Source organism: Phaseolus vulgaris, unplaced genomic scaffold (assembly GCF_000499845.2).
Source record: "Phaseolus vulgaris cultivar G19833 unplaced genomic scaffold, P. vulgaris v2.0 scaffold_239, whole genome shotgun sequence".
In the NCBI taxonomy this organism is placed as follows: domain Eukaryota; kingdom Viridiplantae; phylum Streptophyta; class Magnoliopsida; order Fabales; family Fabaceae; genus Phaseolus; species Phaseolus vulgaris.
Window position 1 is genome coordinate 1 of NW_027174182.1, and position 19,468 is coordinate 19,468.

General features: G+C 46.5%; 1 protein-coding gene across 1 annotated transcript; it reads right to left on the reverse strand.

Moving 5' to 3' along the window:
- Positions 1-8,376: 8,376 nt before the first annotated feature.
- Positions 8,377-15,152, reverse strand: LOC137817590 (uncharacterized). Its single transcript, XM_068620874.1, has 2 exons — positions 15,061-15,152; positions 8,377-8,668 (listed from the first exon to the last, which is right to left on the reverse strand). Exons 1-2 carry the CDS (start codon positions 15,150-15,152, stop codon positions 8,377-8,379), a joined length of 384 nt encoding a protein of 127 aa, XP_068476975.1.
- Positions 15,153-19,468: the final 4,316 nt, after the last annotated feature.

The window sequence follows — 19,468 nt, forward strand, 5'->3', positions numbered from 1 at the left end:
ATCGCGACCGTCGAAGACCGATGAGTCGATGGAGGTCCATGCGGAGAAGGAACCCGACACCTGGATAACGCCATACCAGTTATACTTAGAAGATGGTGTACTCCCCGCTCGACGTGGCAGAGGCAAAAAGGATAAAGAGGAGTTCAAGTAAGTTTACTCTAATAGATGGAAACCTCTTTAGATTTGGATTTTCTCACCCTGTGCAGATCTGTGTGCACGGCGAGCAATGCACCAGACTCATGTCTGAGCTGCACGAGGGGGTGTGCGGAAGCCACGTAGGTGGTCGCGCTTTGGCAAGTAGAGTACTCCGCGCGGGGTACTACTGGCCAAAGCTGAAGGAAGATTGCATAAGGTTTGCTCAGCGATGCAAACAGTGTCAACTGCATGCAGACTGGCACAAGGCACCCCCTGAGGAGTTGAGGTCCATCCATAGCCCGTGGCCATTCCACACATGGGGAATCGACATCCTAGGACCTTTTCCCCTGGCGATAAGGCAGATGAAGTTTCTCATCATGGCCATCGACTACTTCACCAAGTGGGTGGAGGCAGAACCAGTCGCACACATCACCGCACAGAAAGTCGAGCACTTCGTCTGGAAGAACATCGTCTGCCGCTTTGGAATACCCAAGAGGTTGGTCTCCGACAATGGCACCCAGTTCACGAGTCATCAGCTGAGGAAGATGTGTGAGGAGTTAAAAATACAACAAGTTTTCGCTTCAGTGGAACACCCACAAACCAATGGGCAGGTGGAGTCAGCAAATCGAGTACTGCTCAGGGGGTTGAAGCGAAGACTAGACAAGGCCAAAGGAGGCTGGGTAGAGGAGGTCCCCAGAATTGTATGGTCTTATCATACCACCCCACAGTCCAGCACCCATGAGACACCCTTCAGCCTTGTCTACGGGACAGACGCCATGATTCCCATGGAGATACAGGAGAGCTCCCCCAGGTTCTTGAACTTCGTTGCTGAAGAGTCCAATGAAGAACGAAAGGTGAATCTAGACCTGCTGGACGAAGTGCGAGAAGAAGCCAGAGTCAGTGCTGAAGCCGTAAAGAGAAGAGTAGAGCGGAGGCACAACTCTAAAGTGAGGCCCAGGCGCTTCCAGGAAGGTGATCTGGTGATGAGAAAGGCGCATCAGAATGACATGCAGAACAAGTTGTCCCCAAAGTGGACAGGCCCGTACAGAGTGGTGGAGACATTGGAGAACGGAGCCTATCGCCTAGAGACTTTGGAGGGAGGAGCAATCCCCAGAACGTGGAACGCCACCCATTTAAAATTTTATTTCAGTGAAAGTTGTACAGTAATGGCGTTCTCGCGCTAAAAGATACATGCTTTGTATGTGGTGGAAACAGTTGAACAGACAAGGGGGCACTCTTTTCCCTAAGGAGGGTTTTTAACGAGGCCACCCAATTAAAGAAAAAATTTCCAGCATATCAAGTGTGCTCAAGTATTAAAGTTAAAGTCCTTCTTGCCCCAGGTGCAAGTGCAGGTGATTGGTTAGGCCCTACTTGCCCTAGGCGCAAGTACTGGCACCGATCTAAGTCTTCCTCACCCCAGGTGTGAGCGCAAGCAGTTAAAGGTTTGAAAAGCCAGGGGTGCTAGTAAGACCAAGGGAGGGAAAGGAAAGGTTTTGACAAAATGTCCTTACCCGCTTGGCATGCACCAATATTGGCCCAGTAAAGCTCTTAGTCCGAAACCCTTCTCACCCCAGGAGTGAGGCAGGGAATGAACGACTCAACGCCCCGAAGGGTGATGACCTTGGGGAAAGTAAGAGGGGTTAGCGAGAAACACTTTTATTTCCCCAAAACAAGGCATCACCTCGGGCGATCGATGTCAAGGTTCTCTATGCACTTAGTGCTAGAGCGACAGAGAAGCTAGGTGAAGATCGAAGAACGATCACTGATGAGTCGTCAGTGATTGGTTTGTGGTGCAAAGCAGCGCACAAGAACTGTTAAACACAAGGCTAAGGGAGTAGCTAGTCGTGATCAAGTAGAGGCCAAGAACAAGGGAGGCAGATCGCGCTAAGCCTAAGCTGGTTAACACTTAGTCGTGCGCAAAGTGAAAGACAAAGCTCAGGATCGCGCTGAACCTAAGCTAGCTAACAGCTAGTCGCGTGCGTAAAGAAAGGTGAAACTCAAGAAAAAATACAAGAGAAGAAACTCATACAAATTGAGAGTTTATCTTCATAACCAAGTTTTATACAAATTTTGAGTTCTAAGGAAAGTGGTGCAGAAGTGAAAATTTACAAGAAAGAGAAAAGTTTAAGGGGCAGGAGGGATGAGCTTTCCATCCACCACTTCGTGATAGATGCTGAACTGCGAGAGGTCCAGGTCTGGGAGAACGCATCTGATTTGTTCGAGTGCTAGCTCGAATCCATCAGTAAGGGCATCAGCACCCACGTTCATCAAATCAGCCTTCTCCGCCTCCAGTTTTTGCTTTGAGGCCTCCGCAGCATCTCTCTCAGTGGTAACGGCAGCAAGGGAGGAGGCAGCTTCAGAAAGTTTGCCCACCACCTCCTCAAGTCTTTTCTCCCCAGCAGCAGCTGCTTCTTCGGTGGACTCGAGCTCCCCCACTAGTTGAGAATTCAGTTGGCGTAGGGAGGAGGTCTCGGCCCGTAGCTCCACCACCGCGCAGTCCAAAGAGCTAACAGTCTGCCCCATCAAGATCTCCGTCTTGATGGTCTCTTGGACCTACGCTAGGTACTCCCTCCTAGCTTTCTCCACCATGCCCCGCATCAGCTCTACAGACCCTTGGGCAGCTTCGAAGTCACTTCGCAGTGACTCCTTGTCGTGCTCAAGATCCTTCACCCTCTTCTCCAGGGCTAGTTGCTTGCGATGCTGGGTGGAAAACTCCAGAGAGAGCACTACCTACTTGGCCAGGTGCATGTCGACCTCATCACCATTCCATTCGACGAGCTCCCGGTTGCTTATGAGCTGTCGAACCAGGGTGATGACCCTGCTGAAGTTCTCGTGGCTGGCCCCAGAAGCGCTTGGGCGCGAGCTGGACCCACCATATTCAGCAGTGGCGGTAGAGATTGGCAGCAGTGGTGGTGGTGCACCCCCAGTTTGGGCAGAAGCACCCCCAGCAGGATGAGCAGATGGACCAGGTGATTGGCCTGCTGGGGGGGAAGACGGCAGTTGAGAAGTTGGAGGCAACTGCTGGCATGGAGAAGGAAGGCAGGTGGGCTTTGAGGCAGGTTGAGCACAGGGAGGTGGGGGAGACCCTTCCTCTACTTCCACCACCTCGATCTCCCCAGGCTGGAGAAACGAAGCCCCCTCAACTGCTGGCTTCTTCCTCTGACGGTGTATAAGAGGAGAGCCAGAGCTCTCCTCTTCAGTTGAGGCAGCAGCAGCAGCAGCAAGTGAAGTGGAAGCCTTCACCAGCCTTTTCCTTTTCTTTCCTTGCTCGGGGCCTTCAGCTGGCGCGACCGAGAGTGGAGGGGCTGCAATGGGCTCAGTTGTAGAAGAGGAGGAGCCATTGCCCATGGTTCCCCGACGCTTGGCAAGCTCTAGCAAGGCCAGCCTCCTGTCTTTCCCCGACATTGAGTTTGCATAGACGAGGAAAGGAAGGGTTCGTTGGCCAAGTTATGCAAGTAAGTCAAAGAACACATAAAAACATGCATGAGAAGAGACAAGTATCCTAAGAGGTGCAAGAAGAGCTACCTATATATTTTTTCAGAGCCACCACATCAAATTCATCCTTGATGAGGCGAGCGGAGTTGTACTTGGCCCCCAGGAGCAGCCCACATAGCTCGCGCTCGTAGGGGGCCATGGTTTCGAGGTCCCTGGATTTCTTGAATTCAACCGCAGGAACCCAGTAGAGGGGGTACCCCTCGAGTAGATTTGGACTTTGTCGGGTGGCAGATATCATGTAGAATCTGCCCTTCCAGTCTTTGAAGGATTGCTGGTATAGGCCCAGGAGCACCCGTCCAGCAACCCCGTTCAGGCTAACCCAGGACCTGTCCCCAGGATTCTTCGCCTCGAAGAAGTAGAGGAACACATCCACGGAGGTGTTGTGCCCAAAATAATTGCAGAGGATCTGAAATGCCCGGATGAAGGCCCAGGCATTGGGATGAAGTGGGCAAGGCGCGACATTCAACTCCATCATCAGCTCCTTTTCGAAGAAGGTGAAAGGGAGGCGCAGCTTCAACCTCTTGAAGATAGCGGAGTAGATGAAGACGAAGGGCACCCCATTGGTGGCCCTATCGTCCGCGCAGATGGGCATTCCTCGAGGAGGAATGCGGATTTGGATATTGAAGTCATTCTCCCTATCGATGGCGCAGGAAGGCTCATCAGGATTGTGGCTCAGCAGGGACGTGATGTGGCCCTGGGGCAGTAGAGTGGAGGTTTCAGCGAGCAACGCCAGGGGGGCCCAGTCGTAGACCCTGGCGTTGTCATGGAAGGAGGTAGCAACAGGCGGTGGTGGAGCTGGCGCACTCGCGGAAGGCTGTGCACCAGAGGATGAGGCAATTATACGCGCAGTTTGTTTCAAGCGAGCCATCGCGAGATAGCTGCAAATGGAGGAAAAACGAAGAGTCAGAATGAATGGAAGAAGAGGGAATGATGAATGTTTCAGTGAAAACAGAGAGGGCGAAGGAGAGAGGGATGCCCAGGTGAAAAGAGGAAGAAGAAGAAGCAAGAGTCAGAGCGAGAACGTGAAGAAACCCTAGCGCGGGTCGAGAGAGGGAAAATAGAGAAGATGAATGCATGACAACGAGAAAGACAAATGCAATCGGTAAAGATGACCCAAATAAGCCCAGGAAGAAGAAAAACCATACCTTTGAATGATCGTGAGAGGTTTGGAGGTAGAAAACTTGAAGAAAGATGGGTGCGCAGAGAAAGAGCTCGCAGAAGGTCTGAGAGTCGATTGAAGAAGATGAAGGAACAGTGAAAGAGCGCGCCAATTTGAATAAGAGAAGCGCTAGCGACGCACAACGCTGGCCGTCGTTGGGGCCACGTGTCGCGAGATTAAGAAAGGAAGTCCAAACGTTAAAGAAGCAGCACGTGAGGTGGCACGTGATGCGGCCCCACTTGCCACGTGGACTGAGGGCACGACCACTTAGTCTCTTCGCCGAGAACGAGTTCACGACTCGAGACTGGGGGGCTTGTGATCCGATCGGTCATCGGTAGTCGATGACGTCAGCAGCAGAGAACCACGTGGACCACTCGCAGGGTGACACGTGGACCAGGTGACAGAGAGACCAGGGAGGCGATCGCCAAGAGCGGTGATCGGGGGCTAGTAACCAGGGGACCATCGGCAGATCAGGCGGAAGAGAGGTCAGGGGACAGATCATCCAGAATGGTGATCGGTGGTCAGCAGCCAAATGGCCACCAATAGACCAGTCCTCAGACTAACGCCTAGAGGCAGGACGCGAGAAGCAAATAAGCACTGATTAGTCATCGGGTGCAGTGTCATCGGGGTCTCGTGTTACACACAGTTAAACTGGGACTCAGGTTCCCAGCGAGAGCGTTATACATGGACCTCGCATGAGCACATCTCAGTGAATCGCGCACGAGAGTGGCCTGAGGGAGCTAGTAAATCGATCAGTGATTGGTGACTCCCTCAACCCATTACGTGCGTGAAGGGTAAGTCGTCTACGCAGAGAGCAACGCTTGGTGAGTGTGCCTAGACCAGCCACACCTGGCGTTCTCCTGAGAGTATGCAATTTACCTAGATGAAAGAAATATGCTAAGCTACTCCGCAAGGGAGTAACTTAGCACGCAAAGAGAAGCGCTAAGAGCCCTTCCAGTAAGTGACACGTGTGTGGTTAGATGCGAGTCGCATGCCTCCACGTGTCATCATCTGAGAGGGGTGCGGTCCAGACAAAGGGGCACTCCGTACCACTAAAGGTACAGACAGGTACAGACAAGCGCAGCCAAGCGCAGAGATGCGCGGACACGCACAGACACCCACACTCTCTGATTCTGCAGGTACACTGTCTCTGAAAAGCATAACAGGGTTCTGACACATGCCAGAAAAGCATAACAGAATTCTGTTATGCCCAGAAACAAAGAGAGAGACATAAAAGAGGGAATCAGGGAGAGATGGGGGGGACGAGAAAAAAGAGAGCAAGAGCTTTTCACACACACTGCTAGTTTTCTCATCTTTGGTGGTTCTGTGGACTAACTTGATCGTCGGAGTGCAAACGGCCGCTAGAGGCGCCGTCTGTGTGTTTTGCAGGTCACGTTTGGAGCATCAAGAGAAGGTTCTGAGGGTGATTCTGCAGAAGACGCAGTCGCGTAGACAGGGCAGAGAGCGCTACGAAGCGATTCCTCCACGTTCGAGTTGCCGGCAGGATCAATGAGACATCTGAGTTGGTTAAGTTAACTCAAGAGATGAACAATGGCTCTCTCAGCAAAATGGGATTCACCAAAATAGGTGGCAAATGGGTAAGCAAAGATGGTGACCATGGTGCCTCATCAAGTGCTGCTGCTGATCTTGATGAAGAAGAACATGCTGCTGACATGGATTTTCAACATGAAGATCAACCTGAAACAAATCAAGGTGCTGGAACAAGTGCAGGGAATCAGGGAGATGAAATGCCAACCATGTCTTCTTTTGAGAGATACATTGTCAATAGGCTTGATGGATTTGCGGAGAATCAAAGAAATCTCCATGATCTGTGTGTAAGAAACTTCCAGAGGTTTGATAACAAGTTCAAAAACATGGATTCACGCTTCATGACATTGGATGAACAGATTGAAGTTGTTCAGAATCGGATTTTTGATCTACAATATGCTAAGGATGACTAAAGAAGGAAAAACAACCGGTTGATGTCACGGAACAACCGATTGTTTTTGTGGCTTGTATCAGTTTTTCTGTTTTCTGCTTTTGCTCTTTAGTTCTGTTTTATCAAGAACAATTATCTTTATATCTCATCTTTTTGTCTATTTGTGAAGATAAATAGGGGGAGATTTATGATGTGTGTTCTTATTTTTCGTTATTATTTTTGCAAAACAGTTTGTATGTTTGGTTAAAGAAAGCCTTATAGGTTTTTCTATGCTATGATATTTTGCTCTGATATATTGTTTCTGTTCTAACCCTATATCAGAAGTGCTTTGCTTAAACTATGTCTTGCAGGAACTGCTTCAGATTCAACCAAATCCAACCCAAGCAATCAGAAATTTGTCTTCATCAAATAGGGGGAGATTGTTGAACCAAGTGTGTTCAAGCTTTGAAGAATCCAAACCCTTTGAAGGTTGATGAAAGGGTGGATGTGCTTGTTGTTGCTGAGCTGTATTTTATATAGGATCTGGGGTAGACTTTATGTATAATTCACTCTTGATTGAATCCAAAGCATAAGCATTCTCAATCCATTTAAAAAAGAAAAGTGTTTTTCAAACTAAGTGAAAAACAACCTGTTGTTTTGTCGAAACAACCGATTGTTTTATACTTAGGTGTTTTCAGAAAGGTTGAAAACTGTTTTCAATGGTTGACTTGCTGTCAAACCAAAACAACCGATTGAATCGTGGAAACAACCGATTGTTTGTTTTGGGACCATAACAAAAAACTGTTTTGTGCTTTGACTGAGCATTAAATGATTTTCTAACTGTTTATGCTCCAGTTTTTAATGCTTTGACCAATCTTTAAATGCAATTAATAGTTTGTTAAGATTATGCAACAAACAACTTTGTTTTAAATACAGAAAAACAGATTTGAGTTTTTTGAGAACTGATTTTGAGATTTTGAAAAGTTGAGAATGGCTTAGAGAGTGCATTGATAAAAAAGTGTGAGATAGGATTTTCATCTTGTATTGATTTCAGATTTTTTCTGTAACAAGTGTAATCCTTTGTATCTTTTGAAGGAAACTTTGTGTGTATTGCTGAGAAGTGTTGTGTGTTCTTGAGGGGATCAAGATCAATATTCTTATTGTTGTTGTGCTTAGCCAAAGGAAGTGTGTGTGTTGAGGGGATCAAGGTCACTTCTTTGGTTGTGTTGTAAGTAATCTAGGGTTGATTGCTTAGTGGATTCCCCAGTGGTTTCTGGGATGACTGGACGTAGCTCTAAGTTTAGAGTGAACTAGTATAAACCTCTGTGTGCATTCTCTCTATCCTTAATCTCTTTAAATTCAGTTTTTATATTTGTGAACTGGTATAAACAACCAATTGTTTTTCTGGTGCTGTGCTTATTTGCTTTGTATTTTGGCAAACTGAATTCTGATTCAAGTGTTTCTCGAAGTAATTTCATTCTTGACTTAAAAGTTTGCGAAAACCCTCTTTAAACCATTCACCCCCTCTTTAGTTTAAAGCCATACATTCTAACAGACTAGACGTAGCCCTGTGATTGGGTGAACCAATTTAAAACTTTGTGCATATTTCTTTTTATCCCTTGCTTATTATAATCTGAGATTGATTGTGATAGAGATAAGTGAATTGAGTTTAAGCTCCATTCACCCCCGTTCTAGAGCCAATTGTACCCACAACTGTTCCCTTCACATATCTCAACAACCCCTTTAAAGCCTGCCAATGAACATATCTAGGATCTACCATGAACCCACTAACCACATTAAAAAGATGTGGTAGAGCTAGTCTGCTACACATTATATCATACATGATGCTCTCTACTCCATTAACATATGGAATAGTCTTCATCTCCCTCCTACATTCCTCCAAACTTAGAGTTTGACTCAGAGGTTTATATTTGAAGGTGCAATTGTCTCTATTCACAAACCTGAAAAACAAACAAATACAAAATCTAATAAGTAATAGATAAGGATAGAGAGATAAGTGCACACCGAATTTATAGATCACCCTCACAACAAGGGCTACGTCTAGTCCCCTTGAGAAATCCACTCAAGAGCCTTTCACTAACAAGTATTCAACACCTCTTCAGATCACCAATATTCTACACCTCTGCAGGTTACAAGTTGATGGATGATCATCCTTGTTAAAGCCACCATTCTTATCAACTAAGATTAGATTATCAACTTGGAAGAATTCAAAAGATAATATTTGCCTTAGTTCTTGTAGAAAATATAAATATGTAGAATAATATTTTTTGGCTTTGTATTTCTGAACCAACTTTAGAATAAGAATATCTTTCTTTCCAAACAAGACTTCCTTAGGTGTCTCCTAATTGCAAATAATGACTCTTCAAACTTCTCCTAAATTTTAAGGAGGGTGCCTCATGAAGGAATCTCCTATCATTTGATACCATGTGTCATCTCATGAGTGGAAAGTTTCTTGCACTAAGGATTGACACATGGCATGATAGGAATGAAGAGTATTTTAAGAACTCAATAGTCATCTTAGGAGTCTCCTTAGCCTATAAATAAGAGACTTCTCTCTTGTAATTTCCATACTTGATTGATATATGAAATTGTGTTTCTAAAATTCTTAGCTCACTTATCCAAGCCTCACTCTATAATGTTCATTGCATTCTTATAAACTGAAGGACATTAGCCTAACCTCTTTCTTGGCCCTTGCATCTTGTAAAATCACGCCCAAACCAATAACTTCCATGACCATTCAGTGCTTCCTCCTCAAATCTACAAGTCTTCCGCTTCCTTCCATCAATCTCCACTTAACACTTACGAAGAAATGCATCAAGTGGATCAGAGAAAGGACACAATCCATACAAGTTATTTGTTTTCATTTTTTGATGTTTCTTTGTGATGTATGATGAATTCGCAACAAAACCCCTAACGAATTTTGTTGAAATTCATTTTGGTTCAAATTTAGGTATTTTTCTTGAATGGTTTTGTGTTTTTGATTCGGGTGTAATTGGGTGAGGGTTAATGTTTCTAATATTTTTTTGTCATTAGTCTTGTCTAGTTTTTATTTTAATTTTTACATAATTCTAGTTTTCCACCTATTACATATGTGTTTGTTAAAATACCTCTTAGAAGTACACATCAAGTGTTTGTGTTTTTGTCATAAAAATTTGTAGAAGCTTTTGAGCCTTTTTTATTTTATAATCTTTGAGTTCTTGAGTGTTATTTTTTCAATAGTGCTTTCTATTACATAATTTTTCATTGTGTCTTGTAGTTTGTTCTCATTTCATTTGGATTCCTAGGTTTTTCTTCTTGTTCAAATTTGTCAAATATTTGTTTAAGTTTTGATAATTTATTCTGAGTTTATTTTAGGTAAAAAAATCTTTTTTTTAAAGAAGTTCATTTAGATTTTGTTTAAATCCAATTAAAAAGACACGTAAGAAAAAGAGAGAATAAAAGATATAAATAGTAAAAGCCAGGACATTTTATGGCACGAAAAAATAATGTTTTTTGTGTTGATTTCTCTCAATCTGAAATTTATTACACCTTATCCTTTGGTTGTTTTGACTTGAAATTTTTACCAGACCTTGCTTATAGTGTTTTTCATTTGTGATAAAAATTTGAGCCTCAAATTCATTCTAAAATATTTGCAATAAAGTTTTGAGTCCTCTCTGCCAAAAAACAATTTCATTTTTTGAACCCTAGTGCTGTAGTGTTTGATTTGTTTCTCACAGAATATATATCCGTTTGAGACAAAATTTGTCATGTTTGATGATATTTTTTGTTGAGGTTGTTAGATAACTACAAAAAAAGTTTACGGGAAATTTTGCATAAGTTATGGGTTGTTCACTGTCGGTTCACTCTACATTTTTTCTTTTTGTAATCCATTCTAGAGTCATTCTTAGGTTCTCTTTTGTGTTGTGATAGCCTTTATTCTTACCTTTAATTGTGGTTTTCCTTTTCCTTATTTTTACATTGTAGTTTGTCACATTAATCTCATTTTGGTTTAGCTTTCCAAATTTTGCTTTTATTTCTTTTATTCTTGGATTCCTTGGTTGGTGAAGGCTTTGGAGTTTTCAAGTTGTTGGTGTTAAGGAAGAGGACACTTGGGTTTCTTCCTTGAGGTGCTATTTTTGAAAAGATAATTTTTAAAAGGGAGAGGAGGAGACAAGAGAATTTAATGCACAAAGTTTCATATTCAACATAACAAAAGCATCAAGGGATTCATCACAACTGGTTCAATTTTTCTTCCTGCATTTTTGGTATCACATAACCTTTGTGTATTTTTAGTTTTGTGTTAATTGGGAATTTGATCACATGGAAATCCCAATAGATTTTTTTTTAATAGCTTTCATGTGCATTTTGGTGTAAGTGTGTCAGGGGTTCTTAATGTCACCTGCATTTGCACCTTAGGATTCAAGTAGTTTTACTTTCACTAGCATTTTCCTTTATCGCTTTAATTTCTACTTTTAATTCCTTCCTTTATTTTCTTGCTTTATAAGTCTTTGTGATACATAGGTTTTATCTTTTGTTGCTTATTAGTAGATATTTCTGTTATCTTAGTTTCATTTTTTCATTCACACACTCACTCCTGTTTATAAATTTGTTTTGAATTCTTTGAGGGAACTTTTGTGTGAACTATCTAAGGTAAGCTTTGGTTAGGAAAGTCTTGATACTTAAGTAGTCCTTTGTGACTCACTTCACTTTCCTGGAAGTGAACATGGAGAAATCTCATACTTGATCTCTTGTTTTTCTTCATAAAAAATAAAAAAAATATTTTTGAAAATCTTTTGCTCACTCAGGCAATTTTAAGTTAACAATGGATGATCCATTACATCAATATAGTGTTCATGGTAATCTTCACACTCAATATTTTAATAATGTCCATGACACACTAGCAAAGCAAACAATAGAAATATTTGGTTTGAAAGAAATGTATTCTAAATTTATTATTTCTCAAGAGAGGGATAAAGAAAGATCTAGAAGTCGGGTTGGGGATCATAAATATAGAGAGAATTAAAATAGAAAACAAACATATTTTTGTCGGCCTAAAAAAGTTAGGGTATATTTAGAATGGGAGACAAAGGTTCATCAATTTTTTGAAAACCATCAAGTATGTGGATTTACAGGATTTTCCATGGTTACCAAAATTTTTCAATATCACGCCATCTCTTGGTGGAAATAAAGACAATATGATGTTAGGATTGGTTGCAAATCAGAGATTTTAAATTGGATTGAATTGAAAGCATGTATGGGATGAAAATTTGTTCCTCCTTTCATATCATCATCACCATAATATAACTCCATACCCTAACACCTTATACCCTATAAATTATTACAAGGGGAAGGGTTACCCTTCTAAACCACAATCTAGGGAGAGGCCTTATAAAAAGATATCATTTGCTGACCCTATTGTTTCTACACCTAGTTTTAAAGATCTAACGAAATTTATTACAATAGGTCAGAAATTTATAGATGGAGAAAGAATATGTAAGAAGAGACAAATATTTTGAAGAAAAATTGAAAAATCTTGTTAGAAAGAAAAAAGAAAAAGAACAAAGAGAAAGAAAGGAGAATAGTTATATTTTTAATTCATATACTCCATCTCTTGAGTGTTGTTCCGTCCGGTTGACCTGGGACGTCTTCGTGCGCAACCTCAACCGTCAGCTAGGGACTCCTTCCCACTGATTACCTGTGGATTCCTGCAAAGAAGGACAAAAGGGCGCCCTAGCGACCGTTTGCACTCCGACGCTCAAGTTAGCCAGCAAGAAACACCAAAAACTATGCACCTCCGTATCGGAGCACCGCGTATGACACTCTGAAGGTGGTAAAAAGGAAACTGTTTCTAGTGTGTATTTTCTCGTCCCGGCAAAGATCTTTCCCCAGTCCCTTGTTCGTAACCTCAAGGCTCGAGCAAGCAACTAGAGAGTTTCTGGAAAATTTGCCAAAAACTTCGAACCCCGTTCCCAACATTCTCGGCGCTATTTAAACTACCCAAGCATTTAAAGCGCCTTAAAGCGCTTTTAATCATAAAACGTAACGCACTTAATTAACGCGTCTAATTAGAAAACGTAGCGCATTTAAGACGTTGAAACGCTTGGGAGCCTTTATAGTACCTTAAACGCTCGAAACAGAAACTGTATTAAATGACTTTAATTACCTGGTACCTGACTAAATGGTGTTTCTATTCTGACCTGGCTGTCGTACACGTGGAGGGCCTCACAGCGCCATGACCCCATCTGGGGACGTTTCTACGTGTGAGTCCTCCTGCTTGGGAGTGCTACTGCGCAAGGGGTGACTTTTTGGGTGCCAACTCATGCCCCCAATCATCTAGTCACTCACTTAGAGAGCGTATCTGCCTTCCTCTCGTACCCTGCACCTGGCTACCCTGGGCGTGACCCTCCTCTTGAGCCGTATCTGTCCCAAAGGCGTCTCTGGGGCGGCAGGGGTACTTCACGAGTCAGGCTGCCCTACACTGGTGCTATCACTGTGGCCTTGAAGCCACCTTTCTCTTCTCTTTATCACTACCCCGGATTATCGGGACCTGAGGCCTACCCACGGCGTCGCTCCCTCCATGGTCTTTCCTACCCATGTGTATCGGGGAACCGCACTGTGATTGCCTTGTCTTAGTGATTTTTGATCTTGGCGACGCCTGGTTGGGCGACGCCTTCATCTAGGCGACGCCTTGCCTTGGCGACGCTTCCTCTTGGCGAAGCGGGTAGTTGGCGTCTCTCCACCTAGGCGACGCCTTGTGTTGACTTTGACTCCAGGCGTTGACTTTGACCTTGACTTTGTCAACGCCCGGATACGGGGCGGTACACAAGCCCCCCAGTCTTAAGCCGAAGACTTGTCTTCAGCGCAAAGGCTAAGGCCTCGCCCACGCCATCCACGTGTCACCCTGATGACGTGTCATTCCCTGCTGACTCAACAATTCTCGAATCATTGACGTGACACTCTCTGAACCATAGGGGCACTCTTAATGGCTGATTGGACATCCTCTGAAGCGGGGAAAGAAACACCTTTTGGGGCTACGCTTAATCGTGCGCCACGTGGCTCATCGCACGGCCAACCTCTAGAGTCTCTTGCTCTCCCCTTGGGCGCTTAATCCTTTGACACGCGGCACGATCTCACGGCTCCTAATTAGCGCCTCTTGGGTTGCAAATGTAACGTTCAAGTTACCCCAAACCCCGCGCTCACACCATTGTTACATCCATTCTCTCTACATCTCCGCACTGTTCATCGCCTTCAAACCCTTTCCCTGCAACTCCTGCTCTTTCCTTCGTGCTCTCCTTCCTCCTTCGCTTTGACAACAAAGGTATGATTCTTGCACATCCCAACTCTTCTCCTTCGTCGCATTGCATAGTTTATTGAACTGCCTGGGACTGTTTACGTTTATGCATTACTGTGTTCTTCCGCTTCTCCTTTCTTCTCTGTTCCATTCTCCTTCTTTCTGGGTTTTCTCGCGTGGGTGGTATTTCCTGGGGTTTTACCCCCTTTTCTGTCTTGGCATCACTTTGTTAAAAACCTTTTTCCTTTCTTCTTTCTCCAGCTATTTATTCACACCATGACGTGCCTGAACTCCCAGTCTGGTTCTCCCCCCAAGACCCCCAAGTCCAACTATAAAGCCTTCTATACATGGGCCCCCGACGAGCTTTTGAACGAGTGTACCAGCCTGACGTCCTTTCAGGACCTGAAGAATCATCGTGGGGATCCCCACTTGTATAACTTTAATGCTTTCTGCCGCACTCATGACACGCACATCTCCGTTCGTCCCGGCCGACCGGGGCAACCTGTCTGTGTGGATGACAGACCTAGAAAGGGGAGTCCCTTCTTCTTCATGTACCAGACGGTGTTTAAACGCGTCGGGGTGCGTCTCCCATTCACGCCCTTTGAGAGGGAACTCCTCACCGAGATTAACACAGCCCCCGCCCAGCTCCATCCCAACAACTGGGCATTTGTAAGGGGTTTTCAAATTCTCTGCGGGCACCTGGGCATCCTTCATTCCGTGGATGTTTTCTTGCATTTCTTCGAAGTGAAGAAACAGGGGAAAAGCTTTTGGGTAAGCTTCTCCGGGATCGCGGGTAGGATCCTCCTCTCCCTCTTCCAGAACTCCTACAAAAACTGGAAAGGAAAATTCATTAGGGTGTGCAGCGCCAAGCACGGCCCCACAGCCTTAGACGACTTTCCCCTGTACTGGACGGAGCACCCTAAGCTGCTCAGGGCCAAAGCCCTGGATGAGCTATCCCCTGCTGATAGGGAGGTATGCAAGGCCTTGGCTGGCCTGGGGATTGTCTTCGATACATTGAAGCTTATCGCGAGCGAATACAACGCTCACGCCCTGACCACATACTTTGGTAGGGAGACTCTCCCCTTACCATCTTTTGTTATCTGCACCTTACTACCAGATGTTTGTTCCTCTGGCCTCTTCCACCTGTTTCCCATTGTACCATGTGATTTGCGTCTCACGTTTCTACGCGTTTTGTGGTTTTGCATAATTGCTTTGGCTTTGACTTCTGCTGCTTGGTTTATCTGAATGTAGGATCGGTGATGGGTGCCTCCAAAAGAATGATGCTGGCGAAAGCGATAAAGGACGCTCGCGCTGCCAAAGCGGGCGCCTCCTCCGCCCCTGCTACTGACCCGAACCCCCCATCAATCCTGCCCCCGCCACCACCGACCACTACCGAAGCCCCACTAGGCTCATCTTCACCGTCCCCACATAGCCCCGAGGCGCTTCAGACTCCCGGCTCTCCTCTGCCCATTGCCGCCGTTCCTCTGGCCGTGGCCTCATCGCCGGTCCCAACCCCCCTCGACAAAGGGAAACGGGTCTTGGAGATCATATCCGACGATGAGGACTCGGACGGCGTGGCACCCTTCAAGAGGAGGAAATCTGCAAGGGTTCCCCTCCTACCAGCGGTGTCGCCCCAGGGAGAGGATTCTTTTAGGGACAACCCTCCAAGCGCTACTTCCCTTCCCCCCACAATCGTCCAAGAGGATGTAGGCGAAGGCGCCGAGTCTGCTCCACCTCCGCCACCGGCAAAGGTCTCTACTTCTCCTGCCGCCGTCGCTGCCGCCCCCGATCTTATCGCCATCCCTCCTCCAATTATGCATCTGATGAGGGGCTTCAGTGGTGGAACAATGCCAGAAGGCTCCGACAGGAAGGAGGGCATGCCCTTCTACTTGGGGGCCTTCTTAGCGGTGGCCCTTGAATGGCGCGCCCAGGCCAGAAACGCTACTTTGCAAACCCAAACCCTCCAGGCCTTGGAAACAAGGGTAGCTGCCCTGGAGGAGGAAAGGAAGATTCTAGGACGCCAAAACGAAACTTACCAAACCACCCTGAAGCAGGCGCAAGAGTCCAAAGCAGAGGCTGAAAAACAACTGGCAGAGGCGGTGGAGCTCTAGGCCGACTTCTACGCTCGGGAAGTCGCCCTCCAAGTTCAGGTAACGAGCCTCCAAGACATAGTCGAAGCTTACGAGGAAGTTCAAAAGGACTTGAAGGACCGTTGCTGTGAGCAGGCTGACGAAATGGAGCGGATGGAGGGGGAAATGGCTACCCAGGCCAAAGCTATGGGCCTTCTCCAGATTGACTACGACAAACTGCAGGTCGAAGTCAGCCGACTCCGCGTGGAGAAGGAGGCTTTGGAGAAGCAGGTAGCTTCTGGGGACGCCACCATTGAGGAGTTAGAGAAGGACAAAAGGACCCTCATCCATGACATGGCGGGCACCATCGAGGAGGGATTCCAGGAGGCTCTGGCCCAAGCTGTCTGCATGAACCCGGGGATCGACATTTCCAACTGCGATTCCACTCACCACATCGTTGATGGAAAAGTCGTGCCCTTGGAGCTGGATGATTGAACCGCCACCCTCGACCATCACTTTATTCCTTTACACTTTTCACTTGTTTTTGACCCTCTTTGATAAACTTGTAATTCTTTGAATTGTTTGCACTTTCGTTACAACTTTGGGTTTTTGCATGACTACTTTCGTGCCACTGGGATATAGAATTCCACCTTTGTGATTTTACTCTCGTTTTTTGCCTTCGCGTGCTTCGGTTGTTTTGCCTGTATTCTACCCGTTTCTTTCACTGCGTTGGGTGGCCCTGTATGCCCGGGAAAGGTCACGCGTCGATGCTCACGCCCATGGAGAGGCTTGCCTAATGGGGCCGTATCGTCCACGGGGTGTCTCAAACACCAAAGCGATCCGTCCCTTGATTCTTGGTGCCCGGCGCCCATGCCTAAGGAGAGGCCTGCTACAGCAGCGCTGTATCGTCCCAGGGTGTCTAAAAACGTCGAGCGCTCTAGGGGGGGGGGGGTCGTTCCCTCCATGGTCTTTCCTTCCCATGGGTATCGGGGAACAACCCTGCCAGCGATCTGCTGGCATTTGGCGATCTCGTCTCCCTCCAGAGTCTTTCCTACCTGCGGGTATCAGGGAGGCGACGCCGCTAAACTAGCTTCGACTTCTTCGATTTTCGTCTCCCTCCACAGTCTTTCCTACCTGTGGGTATCGGGGAGGCGGCACTGCTGATACTTGGGTTGGCGACGCCCGCAACGTCTCATGCTGGCGCCGCCTTTTGCGCCTTTCCTGGCGACGCCTCGGGCGTCTCATGCTGGCGTCGCCTTGGGCGTTATCTTTACCTTGGCATTGACTTTGACCTTGGCCTTGGTCGACGCATGAGGATGGCGAAGAGTTCAAGGTTTCGCCTGTGCCATCCACGTGGCGCTCCTTGCATGGCTGATGGGACGTTTAGTCACTCGACTTGGTCCTGACTCCTACTGTGCCCCTGACCCACTCTCGACGGCGCATCGTACCCTTGGGCATTCTGTCGATACGACGTTTTTTGAGTTTAACCAGTGGTGCCAGGGCCATCCTTCCATCCTCCGCCACGTGGCTCGATCGTGTGGTGCATCCATTCGCGTCCTTTAGCGCTATAACTGCAATACTCCCATTGGCGTCGTTTGGCTTTCTAACCGCAGTATTTAATTCTTCAAAACTTTGAAACTGCCCTCATCATTTCTGCGCTTTTCGTAACCTACTTGCACCCTTTCTACTTGCACCCTTTCTCTTCTCGCGAAGGGTTCTTCCAGTGTTTGTTCCCACCAGCGTTTTAACCTTGCGTTACCAGTGGGCCTCACGCCTTCAAACCTCCCTGATTCTGTTCAAGAATGTCTTATCGTGCCACTCCCCCCAGGGTCAACCCCAAGGACCTGTATACTTGGGCTTCGAGCGAGCTTCTTGACGAATGCTCCTGCTTACTCTCCACCAGGGCCATAAGGGAACACAAAGGGGATTCATGCTCCTATAATCACTGTGCCTTCGCGAGGAGGCACGATGATGACATTGTTGTGCTCCCTTGCACTCTAGGGGAGCCAGTATGTGGAGACGAACGGGCCAACGACGGGGTCCCCTTCTTTTACTTCTATCAGGTCGTTTTCAAAACCATCGGCGTGCGCCTGCCCTTCTCCAGGTTTGAGAAGGAACTGCTGACGGAGATCAATGCCGCTCCGGCCCAGTTATATCCCAACAGCTGGGCTTTTGTCAAGGCCTTTGACATCCTTTTCGGGTTTCTGGGTTGTGCACCCTCGGTTGACATCTTCCTTCACTTCTTTGAGGTGAAGAGGCAAAGGAGCAACCTCTAGGTAACCCTTAGTAACGTTCCTGGCAGAGTTCTCCTGACCCCCTTCCAAAACTCATTCACTGGGTGGAAAGGCCAGTTCTTCAAGATCTGCTGCTCTGACCTCACTCCCTCCGCCCTGGATGGTTTTCCACTGTACTGGGTGAGGGAGACGAGGGCCCTCAAATCCAAGCCCTTCAAGAAGTTAGCCCCAAATGACCAGGTGGTTTGCCGGATTCTCGCTGAGGCGGGAGGTTTTGACTCCGCCACCTTGATCAGTTTGGAGTTCAACGCTGGAACTCTCGAAAAGTACATAGGTATGAGTCACTGCCCTAAAAACTTCCGCCTTTATCGTTCTCTATCTGGGTGTGTTTTGCTTCATGGTGTCTCTGACACATTCATCTTCCTTGGTGCAGGTTCGAAAATAAACCAAGAGCGGAGGACACTACTTACCCGAGCTCTGTGGGCTGAGAGCGGGGCTTCGTCTTCTTCCCGTGCTGATCCCGACGGCCATTGAGAAGTGATTCGTTTGTGCTTTTGTATGAGTTGTAATGTTTGCCCTACTCGCGTTTCTCCCATCTGTATCGAAAACTGCTTGTAAAATCAATTGTATTATACCACACTTGGTTTCTGTAACGCCACTTTACTTTGCATACATCTCATATATTGTGCGTTTTTCCTCCGTCATGTTTCTTAGCGGCGCCTGCACTCAGGCGACACCTTTCTTTTTGGCGACGCCTTTCTCCTTGGCGACGCCTTCTTTTTTGGCGACGCCTACTTTCTTGGCGACGCCCTTCTTCTTGGCGACGCCTGTCTTCTTGGCGACGCCTTCTTTACTAGCGATGCCTCTCGCTACTTCAAACGGAGAAAGATAAAGATTGAAAACCAAGGCAAGGTTTTTTCTCAAACTTGTTTTTCTTTTATTTGGGTGACCTCATTAAAAAACCCCGGAAAGGGAAAAAGAGCGTCCCCTTTAACAAGACTGTTACATAGCTACTTTACATAAGTCAACTAAAATAAAACTTTAGGTTGGCTGCATTCCAACTGCGCGGGATGGGACCCCCTTCCAAGGTCTCTAGGTAGTACGAGCCGTTGCCCTTAGCCTCGGTAACCCTGAAGGGTCCGGTCCACTTGGGAGACAGCTTATTCT